Consider the following 18,233-nt stretch of genomic DNA (forward strand, 5'->3'; position numbering starts at 1 on the left):
GAAAGGGGCATTATTACAGTTAAGGGAAGCAGCTACAGACTAGATCTCAATGAAGGAGGTAGTTTTCAGTGCTGGTTAAAGAGATATGAGATTTCTGAGGGGTTCAGTCAAAATGTGCAAACATAGAGGAAAAAAAAAAGGAAAAGAAATTATGCTTCCTAGAGAGAAGACGAAAATAACTGCAATAACCTTAGGTCTCAAGTAAAAACACCCATATGCATAACAAGTGTTTAGAATCTTAGGACTAAGAAATATCAAGGCAAGAAGTCAGGAAATTGAGCATTCACATATGTAGAACAAAAAAAAAAAGTTTAAAAGGATTAGAACTAACCAAAAAACCAAAAAAGTTGTTTGATTTTATTTTGATTGGCTTCATCACAGCAGAACTGCTATTTTTTTGGGAAAAAAGGAAATGGGAAAAAACATGTTAAACAGCATCTCAAACCAGCACAAATGAAAGATCCTAATCTCTCCTCCACTCAGTCACCCTAAACATATTACAGATTTCAAAACTGAAGTTGTATGAATTTCACATGGCAAGCTCTGTATATGCCCCACAGAAAATACTAATTAGTGTTAAAACATTATTTGAGACAGCAAGAAGTATCAGAAGACCAAGGAACCTCTGAGTCCAGCCTGCTGTGTTTCTCAAACTGAACCTTGACTTAGCAGAAGATACAGTAGTTAAGAACACGCACAGCTGAGAAGTCTTTTTATAGAACAAAGTATAGCACATGAGCAGAGCAGAGACAGCAATGCCCTTGTGGAAGTTTTACTTTAAAACTGCTATTTACTTCTGACCTTAAGCTGTTTAATGATGGCATCATATTAAATGAAAGAAATGGAGTACATGCTACAGTAAATCATATAAAGTACATAGACTTTATGGACTCCGTTTTGAAGAGATGCATCCTTGATGCCTGGCTCTTAAGTTCACAACTAAACTGTCCAACCTGAGAAATTCCTGAACCCACAATCCAGTTTAAAGGGAGCCTGGAAACCCATTCCCAATTTAGTTCTAAATCACACAGGATGCAGCTAGTGACATGAACCCAGTTATGCAAACACCTCAGCCAAGCCAGAAGCAGAAGGGAAGAGCATTACAGGTAAAATGTATATTAAGTCCTCAAAACAAAGTTGAAAGTAACAATAAATCATTGAGAAAGGTCACGGTTTTTTATATTAAAACATTTTAATATATGCACTGTTGAAGAATTACTAGACTTCAAAACTGTCTTTATCAATTCTACGTGTTTCAGCTTTGATCAGTTTAAATTAATTGATTATTCCTTTGAATTCATTCTTTAATGATACGTACTTTTCCCTCTAACATATTTAATAGGGTTTCCAAAAATGCAGTCCCGATTAACAAAAAATGGATGCTTAAATGACATAATGCCACTGCTTTTCGACAGGAATATTTCTATGAAGTAAATTTCAATTTCCTTTCTCTGAGGAACTGCACAAAGAAATTAAAACTTATTGTATGAATCAAGTTCTGGGTTACTAAATGAAAGAAAAAAATATAAAGTAGGTATGTGTATGGAGAACACAGTGATTAAATTTATCAGTTAAAGAGAAAAGTAAAGTTGTAAAAATTATTTTCTTATGAAAATATTACATTATAAGGAAATGTATTTCAAATCTATGTATTTAGGAAAATCAGTTATGTTGAAGATTCCTGTGAACTCACAAGGAAATTTCAAGTAAAAACAAGTTTCAAGGTTAAAGCTGAACATTTTAAATGCCAAATTCCAAATATAAATTTAGCTTTGAATAGCTTTTGGTATTAGATAATTAGCAAGCCACATTTCTGAAACTAAATGGGCAGTTCCAGCTGTTATTTTACAATTAGTTTCCACTGAGAGTTTTAAATTAATAACTGCTGCAATAGCCTTAAACATGCCAATGCTAATTAGGAGTGGTGTTTGCATGTAATACTATCCATATATATGAATATCTTGCTGGGCAAAAGGTCTAAGCAGATTTTTTTTTGCCTCTCTGTTAAACACAGAAGAAGAGAAAAATGTAAAGCAGGAAAAGACTTTACTTCCAAGCCTTACTCCAGAGAGTAGTATAGGATTCTTACAGAAGATAAAGATTATTTTCCTAAGTCTTTATAAAACTTTATGCTAAAAAAAATGTGATCAAGTGCCATAGCAAAGAAAAATATTCAGAAATTACAATTACTATAAAAATTTTGATTTACACCCCTATTCAACAACTACAAATTCTAAAGATTATTAAATGCAAAAAGAAACAAGATTGTATATTCAAGTTATACGCAAAGAGAATCCTGTTAAAAAAAATCTTCAGAAATAAAATCATCCCTGTTTGAAATCTGAAAAAAATTAGCAAATAAATTATGTGATCAATTTCAAAATCTTTGCTGTTACAATTTTCTTTCCTTAACACAGATAGATGAGAACTTAAAAGGATGCTAACACAATCCCACTTCACAACTGATACACAATAAAATACTTACTTTTTAAAACATTAATAATTTCTTCTCTCAAATGTTTTTTCCTATATAACATCACCCTGCAGTTGCAATAATTTTGAAATTTGTGAAAAACTGCGGAAGTGATTTTACCATATACTAAAGCTGATATTTTTCCTAATTCCTTATGGTACATACAGACAATGTAATAAGTAGCTCACATTTTCCTCAAAAACTGTGTGCATACATTTTTTTCACTGATTATCTCTGTTGCCTTTATTCAGAGAAGAAGAAACCCTGGTCAGCATTAGCTAACTCCTTGTTTGCCTAGCAGATACATCTCACAGATATACTGAAAATAAAAATAGGTAAAATAGAAAATAAGTCTTAATAGAACCTTTGCAAAATAATCAGCTCTTAAAAGAAAGAGTTATTTCCTCAATAAAAGGAAATATGCATATTAGGTCCATAATCTGGGAAACATTTAGCTATCTTAATGATAATTTCTATGAAAAAACGGAAACGTTTTTAAACTGTTATTTGGTTTGAAAAGGAAGATATCAAAAAGTAACCTTTTTACACATAATAAAATTATAGAAAATCCAGGCTTTTTGAACAATAATTTCAAGGTATAGTTTTTCAAATATAAACATGTCAAAATATTTCTGAAGAGAAGATGCCTACAGATGTGGGTGCTGTTGAAAAGTTCTGAAAAGCATTTGATTTTCCAAACCACATTTGAAAGAAAAAACAGATTTCCACACAGACTGCTGGCTATGCATGGGCTTCTTTCAGAAATTCCTTGAATAATTTTTTTCTTTCCTTTCACTCCAGCACTATCACTACAGACAAAAAAAAAAAAAAATTCATTACTCCTTATTTCCCTGATGTATTTTTGTAAACCAATAATGGGCATTACATGATAGTTACAAGGATGTTCTAGATGGAGTTCTTTAAAATAAAGAAAAATAGCAGCTATTCTATGAGGAAAATATCTTTGTTTTGCTATTTGCAAGTGTTTGAGAGTTAAGGAGTGAAAAACAGCAACTACAAAAATGAAAAAATTATAATAAGAAAAGGCTTGCATTAATAAAAATTTAAATGAAAAAATAATAAAATCTACAGCTACCTTTTTATAAGTAAATTCTTTACATGTACTGTTTTTGTGGGGAGAGGCATGTCTAAAGAATTTCCATTTACATTCACAAATTGGAAACAGTCTAGAGACAGCTTTATGCTTTGATCTATGAAAGATCTACACATGAAAATGACCATGGAACACTCAGACCTGTACTATTAAGCTTTGATATATGACATTAATGAAATCCTTGGATCTCAAAAATTATGAATCCAGAGCGTGGACAACAATTAGGTTTTTTATTGGCCAAGCTGAGGAAAGCTTGGGATTCTGCTTACCTAAACTCTCAGAAGTTGATAGTTTGGCAGTATTATTCCTGACTTTTTAAGTAAGACCTTTACACAACAGCCTTCAATCAGCCTCTAGTCGCTGAGCTCTTTGTCAGCAATTTCATTTCTGCACTACAATATTGTAACTCAACATTATTTTACTCTATATGCTCATGGATGCTCTCTAAAACTCAATTAAATACTGTTCCATGACAGTTTGCTAAAACAACCCTGTTGGGGATGATCAGCAGTTACCTCTATAATCCATCTGAGCATTTGCACAGTATTTGGTGTAATGGGCCCCTTATCCCAAAACACAAGTAGACTTAAACATCATCTCAATTTCAGCTTCATATTTGAGCATATCCATGCAGCTACCTCGCCTCATTTTTTCAGTCAGAACCAGAACTTCTGGGTCTCGTGAGGAAGTTTTGTCAACCATTTCCCTGTTGACAGTGCCTAGTTCTGCTGGTAGCTTAGCAGAACTAGTGCTATTCACTGTTCATACCCCCAACATACACACTTCTTAAAAACCCATCAGGAGTTAAAGCCCACAAAAATATAGTTCTGTCCTTCATTGTTTAGCAGAAACTTCATTTACTCTGACTGACTCCTTCACAGTTTCAATTAATTGCTCTTCCCTCCCTTTAGCCAGGCTAAGCAACTGCCTTACTTCCATTCTTATCCAAAACCCTTCTTTATCTGCTCCCTGACCCCATCCCAAGGCCTTTTGATAATCTGATAATCTTCCAATCAACGGAACTGGCAGTTTCTTGATGGCAATGTACAGTTCTTGTAACATCTGTGGAACACAAATACAGCTGGAGCTGAAGTTTAAGAATCAGAGAATCATGAAAAACCATTACAACCAAAAAATCAACTCCTACAATTTAGCAGGGAAAAAAACAGAAAAAGACATTGTGTCTTACTGTCACCATACAGAAATGTGTCACCATACTGCTTTCAGGAGTCCTCAATTTGCTGTTATGGTGCATTTAACCTTCTTTACTATATATTAATAGCAGAACTAAAGTGGTCCATTTTCTACTGGAGAAAATACTCTAAGACTTATTTTTATACAGCATAGGAAAATTGAAGTTACAATGTCAATACATTTTTTTTACAACTTCCAATAATCACCTGAAACTATATTTGTGCCCAAATGATTGAGGCACATTGTTTTTCCAACACGCCCTTTTCAGTTTAGTTCTCTCTCCAAGTTAGCATGTAAGCTCTTTTTCCTAAGACATACTAGGGGGAGTCACTTCAGCCTACAGGCCAAAAGTGGTCTGGTTTATTTAGTATGACCTGCAGCCCTACCAGACTTACCTTCATGCACTGGTATTCCACTAATGATACGTGAGCACATTCAGCTTTTCATGTATAAATTTATGGGACAAATTCAAAAGATATTTGGAAATGCTATTCCGCCTCTAGCCACGAAAATGTTTCTCAGCCTTTCCTAAAAGAACAATTTCTAAATGAGAAGCAAAAATTCTTCTTTCTCATGAAGCACTACAAAAGTGACACTAATTGCATGTGGTTGTAGTTCAGGCCTAAACAGAAGACTGTTTAAAGCAAAGTGACACCACAAATTAAGTTTGTATCCCCACTCCAGAAACACTGTAAAGACAGTGGTTCAGACAACAATTTATTTTCTTTTATTCTATTAAAAGCAGCAGCATCAAATTAGAGAAGAGAGGCTGGAAAAAGACTGAAGATGACATGTTGGCATTATTAGAATACTGCAGATGCTAATTCTTCAGTAACCAACAGGCTTCTGTAATTTATATTTTTAGAGTGTCTTATACTAGATATTGTACTACTTGTACCTCTGTTAATATTTGCTAAGAAATCTGTCACCAAGCACATGAACCACACATTGTGTGGGTTTGCTCATCTTACCACTCAATTTTTAAGCATTCTGTATTAGCTCCAGGTTTTTTTCTAGCACCATTAGCATGTTAAAAAAGGCAAATACTTTGTAAGAACTCTCATATTTAGACCCAACATTATGTGTTAATAATATCCCTCTGTTTTTTTTTCCTTGTATACAGACTGTATGTCCTGCCCAGAGTACAGAACCCTTTGCCTAATTTTATTTAAAGAACCCTGGAAAACGGTGAAATTAACTTCACTTAGAACTCTAGCTGTCTCACAGCAGTGACTGTCATGTAAGACAATGAAGAGACGTCTTGAACCACGCTTCTGTAAGTACACTTTGCTCTAAATCAAAGATTTTGTAATTAGAAAATGGATCTTTATATTTTTAATTTCAAAAATATTAATTTTTATTCTTTGAAAATCTTGGAACTTGCTTAAACAGATTAAGATAGTCACCTTCTTCCCAAAATCAAAAGACTCCCCACTATAAAGTTCAATATTGTCCTATAAAACACTGCAAAGTAACTTGATGCTCTGCTCTGATATATCTTAGAAGCAGTAAAGCTAGTATAATTGGATGATTAAAGAAGGAAAGAGAAGAACAAATCATTTCATAGATGATGAGAAATTGGGGAGTGGTCACTGAAGCTGAGGAAATCACTTAAAATGTCAGAAAACTCAGAAAAAGACATAGGAAGCACAATGTTGGGAGACTGGTCACAAAATACCAGTAGTAGTCATATGAGAGATATCTCTGGCCCAGTGCTTATTTCTACCTTACTCATTTGGTGTCATAATTCCTAAAGGAGGAGAGGAGCATATTGTATCTACATGAAAACTATGAAAACCAAATATACACTGCAAAAATCGTGTCTGGAACATTTATGTATATAAAACCCAAAGGACCATAATGCATAATAATACATCAGAACCTTTGAAAAGCACTGAACATCAACATTTCAGGTAAAGCTACATAGGCAAAGATAGAGACTCAAAAATCTAGCACAGCACAGCACAGTTAACTAGCACATTTTCAGTGATTTTAACTGTATAGGAGTTGCTTACTCACTGGTTTGTAATGTGCATACAAGGAACATCACACAGTTCCTCACAGTGACTGAAATGACCTTACAGAAGCTGGTAATTGCAGATTCCACTTTATGATCAGGCATTTTTTGAAAAAGTTTTTGTTGCTATGAGAGGAGTGGAATCTACATTTGGGTCTCTGACTCTTAAAGCAGATATCAGATGGGCGTCTCCTCAGACAGAAAGGGTAGGAGCAGGAAGAGCCTGTACAAATGTCTGGAAGATCTCTTTCATCTATGAGCACATGAGAGCTGGATCAGGCCCTGCCACCCAAACCCACTGCTAATGCCTGCCTGCAAGACTTTTTCCATGATACAAAAGATAAAATGCTCATTTAAAAACAAAAGGGAAAAAAAAAAAGAGAAAGAAAGGATAAACTACTATAACCAAACATACAAGCAAACCCATTAATTTAAATGCTTCCACATGGAAATATGAAGAAAAGGACTCTCTTACAACTTCTAAGTGATCAGAAGTGAAATTGGAGATATTTCATGGTCTAAAAATCCTAGTCTTGACAAAAGTAAAACTTGCTGTCATTTTCTAGGCAGTAAATGTTTTACTGCTGGGAAAAGATTTTGATGTTTGTAATTTCTATTGAAGAGCACTATGAAGTAGTTAAAAATATTGCCACATCTGAAAAACAGACCAACGGGAAGTATAAGACACTTGTTCATCTGTATTTCTGTGACTTTTCTCACTTGGTATTATTTGCAACCCTACTTTCATGTCTGGCAACAGTGCCAACTCTACTAAGGATCATGTATTACTTTTATCATGTTGATTACATATGTTCACCAGTTTTGCTGCCTATATATGATTACTGTGGTTTGCACATACTTAGTGACACAATCCAGAGCATGACATTTTCACAGAAAATGTGTTTACTGGGAAAGAGCTCCTTAGAAGTTTGCATTCCTTTAAGCTTTGATCTACATGACATCAAGAATCCTACAGTTTGAATATATGTTTACCATTTATATTATTAAGATCTATCTCCTTCTCACTATAGGGCTACTGAACACTAGAAGTCACAAAAAATTTCCTTTTCTCTAAGGTGAACTTAGTAGTAGCTGAATAAAAGAAAACCTCTTAAAATGTTCTCATCTGTGAGTTTAAACTTCATAGTGATTTGGCATTTAAATTCTGTTATTCATCAGCACTTCACAGCAGAACTTGATTTGTCTAAATGGATTTGAAAGCCCACAAGTGAAGAAAATCAGAAAAACCTGGTTTTGAATATCAAAAGATTGTATGTGAAAAGTATTTTTACAGGCTGCACGTACCAGTTTTATTGATCAATTAACTTCTCCCAGAATGAATTTTACTGAGATATATGAAAAGCCAACCCCCTCCTCTGACACTTACTGATAAATGTCTTTTCTGAGCACAGCTCTACCAAGAGGGTTGTCAGCCTGAGGAGCCATAGAGACAGATCCAATCTTGAGAACCAAAGTGTCTTCTTTAATTGATGGATTAGCTGTAGTTAGGAAAAGAGAAAATATGTGTTTGATTGAAAGTCAAATGCACATAGCAGGAACACTGGAAAACTATTTATTTAAAAAATGTTCATAAGAATATTTGCTAAGGATTCAATTTTGCACAGGAGCAACATAAAATCAATAGCCCTGCTGTGATACATAAAGAAAAAACTATTGTAATTTAATTTCCTCAGAGTTTTATCACACCACTGAGTCCTGGTCTGTGACTTCTCATTCTCTCTGACACTTTTGGGGGGGTTATTTCAAAATGACTTCAGACATTTTATGACATATTCTTTGTGATCTGTTTGTTTCTCCAATAACTATTTGCTGAAATATCAGCATGTAAACCACTCTGAATTGTGCACCCTTTTTATTATGGGCCTATATCTTTAGATGTAAAACATTACAGGATACCACAGTATAACCATCCTGGTAGCATTTGGAATCGGCTGCAACGCACATGGAAAGTTCAAACACAAGGACTGAAACAAGAGAATCTGAAATCTGACACACATACATAGAACAAGATGTAATGCTGGACAGTAAATTTCACATCAGGAACAAAATTAATCCAAGAAGAAAAAAAATCTCTGCTTTCCACTTATCTCCATAATTTTCAAATTTCAGCCACATGTAAAGTTTCTCAGTTTTAAAAGCAGTGGTCGTATTAGACAAAAACCAAAGTTCTGCCCAGAAATGAAACAGCACCATATTTTTTGTAGAAAGCTAACTCTGTCAGCAGGCACAAACAAAGCACTTGGACAAGGCTGTGCTCAGAAGACTCCATATTAACTAGGAAACTCTTGGGCAGGTGTGAAGCAAGTTCAAAGAGTTCATCATCTGAAGGTTCACTGCAAAACCTGTGTGAGATGTAACAAGGATGGAACGACATAACACCTGCTCCCACACCCAAGGAAGTTCTGCAAGACTCTCATATATGAGTTTTGAAAACAAGATTGCAGTAGAAGGTAGTTCAAATATTTTACTGAAGTGTGAAATGTTTGGTGTGGTAAGAACCAGCAAAATCTATACTCTTAAAAAAATGTTTTTTTCAGACCCAGTAATGTCTTGGTGAAAGAGACACCATGCTTTACAGCTAAACACGTATAAAGACAAGTATATTTTCTGAACAGATCTAAGAAATCACAGAAATTCTACAATATTTTCAAACTATTGAAGGGGTACCCCAGTAAATATATGGCAAAGTGGGAACACAAGCTCTGATACACAAGTGTGTTAGCACACAAGCCATCTATTTCAAAGAATCTGATGTACTTACAAAATATAGACAAATCCTTTAGTCCCCCCAAAGCAAAACAAAACTAATTACATATGGTTTGGTTGCTAGAAATAAGACACAAGAGTTAAGCTGATGAAAAACTCAATTTTTTGACTAAATCTGAACTCATATTTTCAAAAAGTAGTAAGGCACTGTACTAAGTACTAGAATACTGCCACTGTACACTTAGGTGTTGGGTATTTGCTTTCCAATACTCACAGAAGATAATAGAGTGATGGTATTAAACAAATATCTGATTATAACTGCAACTCAATTAGGTTGCAGATGCCTTATTCTTGGGAAATGATTCTTAAAATATATCTTAGGCTAAGAATTTTAATTTTTCTCTTACACTTAGCAAAGCAAAATAAGCACAGGGCTACCCATAACAGTCTCTGTTGTGTAAGTATTTTAGGAGATTTTTTTCAAGGCTGGGAATGGACCTTTTGTGTACAGTTTACTGTAGGTCAATAAATAAGCCAATCTTAAATCAGAAAGAATCACGGACATTATTATTATCAGCTGGTTTCTAAAAGATCATATGAATTCATATCTCCATTCATTAACCACACTCTTCAAAATATGGGAGTAATGTAGTAAACAATCATGATCATTGCAGATATTTAAAAATTTGAGGGGAAAAACATCTCTGCTACATTATAAAAACATACTTACAATTTAAGTATATTTACAATATAATACTGTACATACATTACTTTATACTTACAATATAAGTACAATCTAGGAAAATCTTAGAGACTCAAGTGTAAAGATGTTCACAATCTCATTTGGTTTTATTCACTCATTTCAGTCATCTTTTTGCTGAGCTAAATATATTATGCTCTTTTAATCCTTCCTTTTAAGCCTCTTTCTCTAGCACCTAACATTTTTTATACTTTTCAGCACCCTCTCTACTTTTATCAATATCCAGTTTTACAACAGAAGGCAAATTGGACATGATATTCCAGCATCTGCCATATGCAGAAGTACAGATACCTCCCTCATTTCTTTTCCCTCAGTCCACTGTGACCCACAAGCTGTTTCAGCCACTGTTTCCCAGGATAGTCTCCCCAGTCCTGAAGACCCAGTCTGTGTAAATCTTCCTTGATTTATAACTTTAGCTTTAGAAGAGTTACTGTACTTTCTACAAGCAGTATGCAAGCACAGTAACCCAGATTCTTGGCCTCAGGAAATGCTTTCCAACATTTGCTGATGATAGCAGCAATGGTTTTATATTTACTTTCAGACTATTAAACACCAATTTCATTTATTATTCCAAATTGATGAGTTTTTGTGGTTTATTTTTAGATTCCTGGTTAGCCATTTTAATTCATTTAACATTTCCACAGAGAGAGTGCGGGGATGTATTTAAATTAAATACCATGAGACAAAATGTCAAACTCCCTTGAAAAGTCTAAGCATATCAAATCTTTGCAAAAGTTTTATCAACTAAGAATTGAAACCACAATGAAGAATGGAAATCAGATGTTTTTTGAACATCTAATTTCCCATGAAACCATATTTATTATAATGTAAAAATTATGTAATTTTTTATTAACTGAATCATGTAATATTTTTTCCTTTATGTTCTCTGAGGGCGAACAATTAAACTACCTGTCTTAATTTTATTTGAACATTACACTTTTCATTTTACTAGACAAACCTTCAGCTGTCTAAAATCTGTTTTTCCAAGGTGTGTTAAAAATTAGCCTCAGAAGACCAAGATCTCTAAGCACAACTTACTCAGCCTGACTGATTTGAAACTTTAATAGTAAGTGAGGAGGATGTTACAGACCATATGTTATGACAGACTTCAAAGTAGAGAGTCATGCTCATGTGACAAGAATATATCACTTGTACAAATGCAGGACATACATTTATTCAGTGTGCTGCCTTTTCTTTTTCACTATCAACAAATTCATCATGTCCTTTATAGTGATTCCTGATATTTTGCTCCTAGTACGTACAAGAAAGAGTTGCTATTGTCCTCAAACCAGCCAGATGTGGATTTTTTTCTGTCTTTACAACTTCTTATCAGTTTTTTGCAATTTAAAATTTTTACTTATAGTCTTCTGCTATGCAGTAATTCTTCTTGTTCCTACTTGTCATATATTGCTTTCATATATTTAGTTACCTTTACTTCATGGCTGAGTAAGTGTGGACTGTTGGCCAGAGCTTGAAACACCTACTGATGTGTTAACAAATCAAACTCAGAGAAAGCAGCATTGCTTATTGCCAAGGACAGAATGCTGCCCTCAAATCTATCACAAAAAGAAATGTCAATTGGTGCTGCTGCAAAAACTGTGAAACTAAAATACTATAAAATTGTGTGGGTGAAGTCATGCATGCATGTATGCAAATTCCTCAGAAGAAGAAACATGATTTTGATTATTTCAGTGTTTGTCCACCACAGTTCATTGTGGAAGTTGCAAGTAAACAACAGATTTGCTTTTTTTTTAACTATACATGTAAAGCCACAATTACTTGTGGAGTTTGGGAGAAGGACAGTTTTTGTAGCTATCAGTATGCACAGGGTATGAACAGCAGACAACTGACTAGAAGAGAAACTGAAATAATTTTTCTGCTTTTGCTGCAGTGATGACAAATTGAAACACACAAGTCTTATTGGACGGAAAATCTCTCATAGTCAATAAATGATGAATGAGGATCTTATGGAGCCGTATCTCCAGAACATTTAACACTCTTCTGACCTAACACAACAGAGATGTGGGCCTTATTCAACTCTTGCTCCTTATTGTTTCTAATTTCTATTGTTCTTGCAGACAATAAGCAGGAGAAGAGAGAAGTAGTTTATTTCATGTTCATAAACAAATGAGACTCTGGGAAAATCTGGGGTGAAAGAAGAAATGAAAGAACAGTACCAATTTTTGTAGTGATGCTACTTCAGAGTTTTCCAGTGGAAGAGTGTACCTGGCTTTCTTATTAACTAGGATAATCATCAGTATTTTGCTTTAAAAGCATAGTTTTTCTTCCTACGTTGCCATTAACCATGGCAATTCTGTTCCTTGCAGGCATTCTTAAGCAAGAAACAGCAAAAAGACAAAGGTTTTTTTTATAATTTCTTTTTAATGAAGTATACAGTTACAGAGCTACAAAAACCATACTTTTACAAAAGATTTCCTTGACAGCATGCCCTAGAACTCCCTTCCAACTAGAATCATAATTCTTTCTTGCCAAGACAGCTAGTCTAATTTTATCTTCCTGTGTTTTCAACAATCCCACTTGGAAAATTGTAGAGGATGCTGGCAAAAAACTGATCTGTGCAAATTCTCACTGCGTGCATTTCTTGCAATTAGGTTATGAGAAAAATCTAAAGACTATACTCTTAGGATTATATTGTGTGTTGTATATAATGGTAAAAAAATGCTCTATACCTACTGAACTTGTGTAAATACATCTTGATATTAGTAAAACAACTTTTTTTTAATCTCTAGAAGAATTGTGAGAAGTGAATGTACTCCTATTAGCTGTTACATGGTCTAATTTAACAATCAGCATCTCTGTTTATATATAAAGACTGTAACAGGGATGGAAATATATTTTTATATACAAAGGGAAAACAATATCTTACAGAACAAGTATTATCCATCAATCAAATAGCTATTTATGAACATCTTACCCTACCCAAACTCTGTAAATACCTGAAAGCCTCTTGCACAAGAGAGCTGGAATAGCTTCAACTAAAATGCTAAACTGCATAATCTGTTGGGCATCATCTATAAGGTACATTTTAATAATATTTTCCAAACGAAACTGTCTACTGGCTTTACACATGGTTTTCCAGTTGTCAATGTCCACAAGAGCTATGGCTCCCTGCTTACACTCCACTGCTTGGACAGGTGTCTATGGAACGCTGCACAGTGTTGCGTAAGCTGACACGGAATCACCACTGCGGAACTGGGTTAAACTCTCTGTCCATAATTTTTGACCATTCTTTCTAAGCAAACTCTATAGGTACCAAAACAAGGATCAAATAAAGAGCTAAAAGGAAATTTACAGCAAATGTGCAGAAGAAGTAGCATGAATGTTAGATGTTTTTTAACTCCGACCTTTAAAACTGAAGCAATGGTCAGTGATTTAACTAAGAGTATTTGTCTACAATACTGAACAGCAAAAAATCTCAAAAATAAAATACTGTACCTTCTGCAATATGATGATCTTCCTCATTTTTGGGGAAGAAGACTCTCATTACACCTGTGTTGATATAAATCAGAGGCAGGTTGCGGGAAGTCAGAGTGTGAGTCCGCATTGGTTGACCCGGTGACTTCCTTTTCTCCTTCTGACTCCTTGGCAACCTGGCCTGAAAAATGCTTGCAATTGCATTTAGCAAAGGAAAACAGAGGACCACATCAAAGGCCTGAGCAGAGAGAAGGATCTCATGGAGAAAATGAGGAGAACCATCAGTGTGACCTTCTGACAGCTTATGGAATGTTCTTCGTTCATTTCTTGATATCAGTTTGTGCCGGACATTTTTTGTCACAGCTTTGGTGTAAGTGAGAGAAAGAAATCCATGTTGCTGGTGTGAACCATCTAAAAGTTTTGCAGTTGTCTGTTTCAAGGAAAAAGAAATAAATAAATGAACTGCTGCAAAAATCTACATGCAACATTCATAAATTACCATATTTCTGGTTATTTAGGATTCTGTATTTTTAGTAGCTTTCTACAGTCATCTAACAGTAAAAAAAAAACAAAACACCTTTCATTTCAGTTTTTCCACACTTCTCTGCATTGGGTCATCTAAAACCACAGATTTCTGAACATATTGTTCTTTTCTAATTACGTATGTTTCACGAAACTCACATCTAATCAGGAAAAAAACCCCATTTATTCAAGAAACTAAATTTGCCAAATCTTTCTGATATTTTTTAACACAGTTACATATTTTGATTCCTCCTTTATTTAAAATATTTGTAGATCTCACTCCCTTTACATTGTTCCTTCTGTACGTGCAGACACCATAGCTTTTAAAATATCATTTGGGTACTAAGACAGCTTCACCCCAGTTCCATGTGGGTGTATAAACCACCCATAGTCACCTAAAAAGTACTGAACTGGTTTTGCCTCATCACTTCAGAGTATTTAATGAAAAAAGCTGTGTCACATACTAAAGCACATAATTTCATTAGACATTGTGCTGTACTTTAAAAATACTAGATTCCTTTACTTAAGACAGATTTGTCTAGCTAAAGCTGACAATTAAATCCCCCAAGATGAATAGGAGAGCTTATATGTTACCTTTGAAAGATTTTATTCATTTTTATAAATGGAAAAATGTAAAAAAATATTTTAACAATCTAATAAACATGTTGACAGAATTCTTTAAGATTATTTAAATATCAGTTTAATCATGTAAGGACAAAAAAAGCAACTATGTTTTGCAAATAGCTGCTTCTTTCAAGCACAGAAAAAAGCAACTATGTTTTGAAAGTAGCTGCTTCTTTCAGCATGTTAAATTTGACAGAAATCAATAAAATTTAAACATTGTTAGCAGAAGAACATCTCTTTCTTAAATACACAGGATACATAGTTTAAATGGTGGAAAATTGGAAGATTTTAAAATTAAATTAATTAAAACAAATTGGTAAATTTATTTACTATAAGAATTGAAACAAACAGAATAAGAGAAAGTATTTCCAACTGGTTTTCATGATGAGAATAAATCAGACCATCCAGAACTTTCACTAACATCAAGTAATTTCATAGACCTACAGATAAAGAGGTCAATGTCATAACACATGAAGTTCTTCAAGGATAAAGAGGCAAGAAGAAAATTACTTAAATATCTCACATTGAGATATTCTGAATCAGCTAGTAATCTTCCAAGCATTTAAAAGGAAGACTCAATTATGGAATTACTATTGTTGCATTATGTAATTAGAGAAGCAATTTTATAAGGCTGCATAAAGGTATAGTGCAGTAATACCAAGTACTTAAATCCCTAAGTAGATATCAGAATTACACTAAAAAATGCAACATTTAGTACTGGCTTTTACATATTTGGCCTTCAACATACTGTGTGTGCTCACTCTTAATTTAAATGAATCTCACTGATTTCAGTGGTCTATTGTTATGTACAAGGTTGTGAACCATTAACCCTCATTCCCCTATCTACTAAAAAATGACAACTATTACTAAAGGATGAGGTGGAAATAACACAAGTCACATAATCAATATCACCAAGAAATATGCTCAGTACAAAAAAAGAATTAGATGACAAGAAATTTAAGAGTTTTTTTCTCTTTCTTTGTTGGCATTTATTAGTGAAAGTTCTGTATTCAAAAATTTTAAAAATATTCTTACAGAAGGAAAGAAGCCAGAGCAGTTACTGAAAGGATCCTGCTTGCTGATAGGTCGAACCAACAAGGTACGTCTGTTCAGCTTGTCAGTACAGGAAAGGAACACACCTCCATATTGCCCCAGAGACCAAGAATCTTCCCCAAGGCTGGAGGTAATGATCGAGGCATGGAAGATAGGAAGAAGAAAAAGAAACAAAAAAGTTGCTGTAAGCAAAACAAAATTGTTTACATTTAACTTGCGTATTTCGATGTAATTGCAAGATACCTATGCCATACCTTTCCCTAGAAAGCTGAAATTCAATCAGATCAAACAACCAAAAAAAAGAGATTAAAAAAAGTAACTGTAAAATTTTATATGAAAGGACAACCTACAGCAAGAGGTCAAGACACATGAGAATAAAAGTATAGTAAAATCTGGTGTGTAGAGACTTACCCTGGATTTTCAGCAGACAGCTTTAACAGAATGAGGAGAAAGATTACAAGAACGAAGACACTGCGAATGCAAATCTGTATTCATATGTTACAAAATTGGTATTATTTAAAAAAGTTAGCTTCTAAGTATTAAAATGTGCCTTGTACAGTTCTTGTAACCATTCTTTTTAATACATAGGAGAATAAAGTGAAGTAATTTGCTTAAGAAGACTTATTCAGGTAAGCACCTTAGTTTACTACAGAAATCTCACCAAAAGTTTTTCTCTGCATTGTAGAAAAATTCCTTCAAAATGTCCTGACTGCCAATCTCCCCCTGGCCTGGAAGACAGAAAGTGAACCTTATCTATTCTCTCCTTTAGTTTTAGTCCACAGAGATTTGCACATAGGAAAGGTACTCCAAATAGATTGGAAAATATAAATGAGAACAGTGACAATTTTGTCAAGTGGAGTAAGTTTTGAGTTTGTTGGGGATATCTCTTGGGACTTCACAGAGTCATAGAATATCTTGGGTTGGAAGAAACCCACAAGGATCATCGAGTCCAACTCATGGCCCTGCTCAGAACCATCCCCAGGAGCCACACCATGTCCTCAAGATGTCCAAATGCTTCTTCAACCCTGTCAGGCTTGGTGCTGTGACCACTTCCCTGGGGAGCTGTTCCAGTGCCCAAGCAGCCTCTGGGTAAAGAATCTTTTTTTGATATCCAACCTAAATCTCCCCTGGCACAGCTTCATTCTGTTCCCTCTGGTCCTGTCACTGGATACCAGAGAGAAGAGATCAGATCTGCCCCTCCTCCTCCCTTCATGAGGAAGTTGTAGACAGCAATGAGGTCTCCCCTCAGTGTCCTCTTCTCCGGGCTGGACAGAGCAAGTGACCTCAGATGCTGCTCACATGGCTTCTCTTCAAGGCCCTTCAGCCTCTTTGTTGCCCTCCTTTGGATGCTGTCTAGTAGTTTAATAACTTTCTTGTATTGTGGTGCCCAAAACTTCACACAATATTCAAAGTGAAGCTGCCCAGGGCAGAGCAGGGCAGGACAATCCCCACCCTTGCCCAGCTGGTGATGCCATGACTGATGCCCCCCAGGACATGCTCAGCACTCCTGCATGGTGACATGATTTTAAAAGATTTTTAAAAAATACAAATTTTAATTAGAAAATATATAATATTATATTATATTATATTATATACAAACAATAACTACATTTGTAATGTAGGCAACCAGAAAGGAATCAAAATAATTTTTAAGGTAGCTCATCAGGAATAAAATCATAAAGAAACAATGGTAACATTGCTAAGTTAATATGAAATCACCTTCCTATTGTACACAGGGAGCAATAAGCATTCAATAAGACCTTGCAGACATTGGTTCCCAAGTCAAAACAATTTATGCTCCTAAAAATTTTAGTTATTTTCAATGCCAACAGCCATGCTGAAGCTCTCAACTACGTTTTTCCACTCAAAGAGTAATGTAACTATTCTATTTTCTCTTAATCTCTTAATTCCTAATGGAATTTGTTGATCTCTAATGGCAAATACTACCCTAGGCGATGAAAGCCTGCACAGGCTCTCTCTCTGTCAAGACTGGTGTGTTCATGGCCAACACAAACTAGAAGATGGCACATGCCATTCTACAGAGCCGTGTGCCAAGTGACACAGTCACCCTGGTGCAGCAAATGATCCAGACAACAAGGCCTTGCAGAGTGGGAAGGCAGACTGAATACACACAATATTGATGATGCACTGCTTGAGATTAATTACTGAAGTTTTACTCAGGTGTCTGCACAGCACTGTGCCATGTGACACAGCAGGGACCATCAGCTCAGCTCTCTTCATTACATTAACTGCTGCTTTGCCACAGCAACAGATGTCTCTGAAAAATGGAGTTGTTCCTCTTCAGCGTGCAAGA

General features: G+C 34.8%; 1 protein-coding gene across 1 annotated transcript in view; it reads right to left on the minus strand.

The window, feature by feature from the left end:
* VPS13B (vacuolar protein sorting 13 homolog B) overlaps positions 1-18,233 on the minus strand; it is a 429,435-nt gene that overhangs the window by 164,850 nt on the left and 246,352 nt on the right. Inside the window, exons 28-30 of the mRNA XM_058820123.1 lie at positions 15,902-16,043; positions 13,742-14,150; positions 8,186-8,297 (exon numbers count right to left, since the gene is read on the minus strand). Of these exons, the coding sequence (XP_058676106.1) occupies positions 8,186-8,297; positions 13,742-14,150; positions 15,902-16,043 (663 nt within the window). The remainder of the gene's footprint in view (positions 1-8,185; positions 8,298-13,741; positions 14,151-15,901; positions 16,044-18,233) is intronic.

The sequence above is a fragment of the Ammospiza caudacuta genome, chromosome 1 (assembly GCF_027887145.1).
Source record: "Ammospiza caudacuta isolate bAmmCau1 chromosome 1, bAmmCau1.pri, whole genome shotgun sequence".
Taxonomy (NCBI): domain Eukaryota; kingdom Metazoa; phylum Chordata; class Aves; order Passeriformes; family Passerellidae; genus Ammospiza; species Ammospiza caudacuta.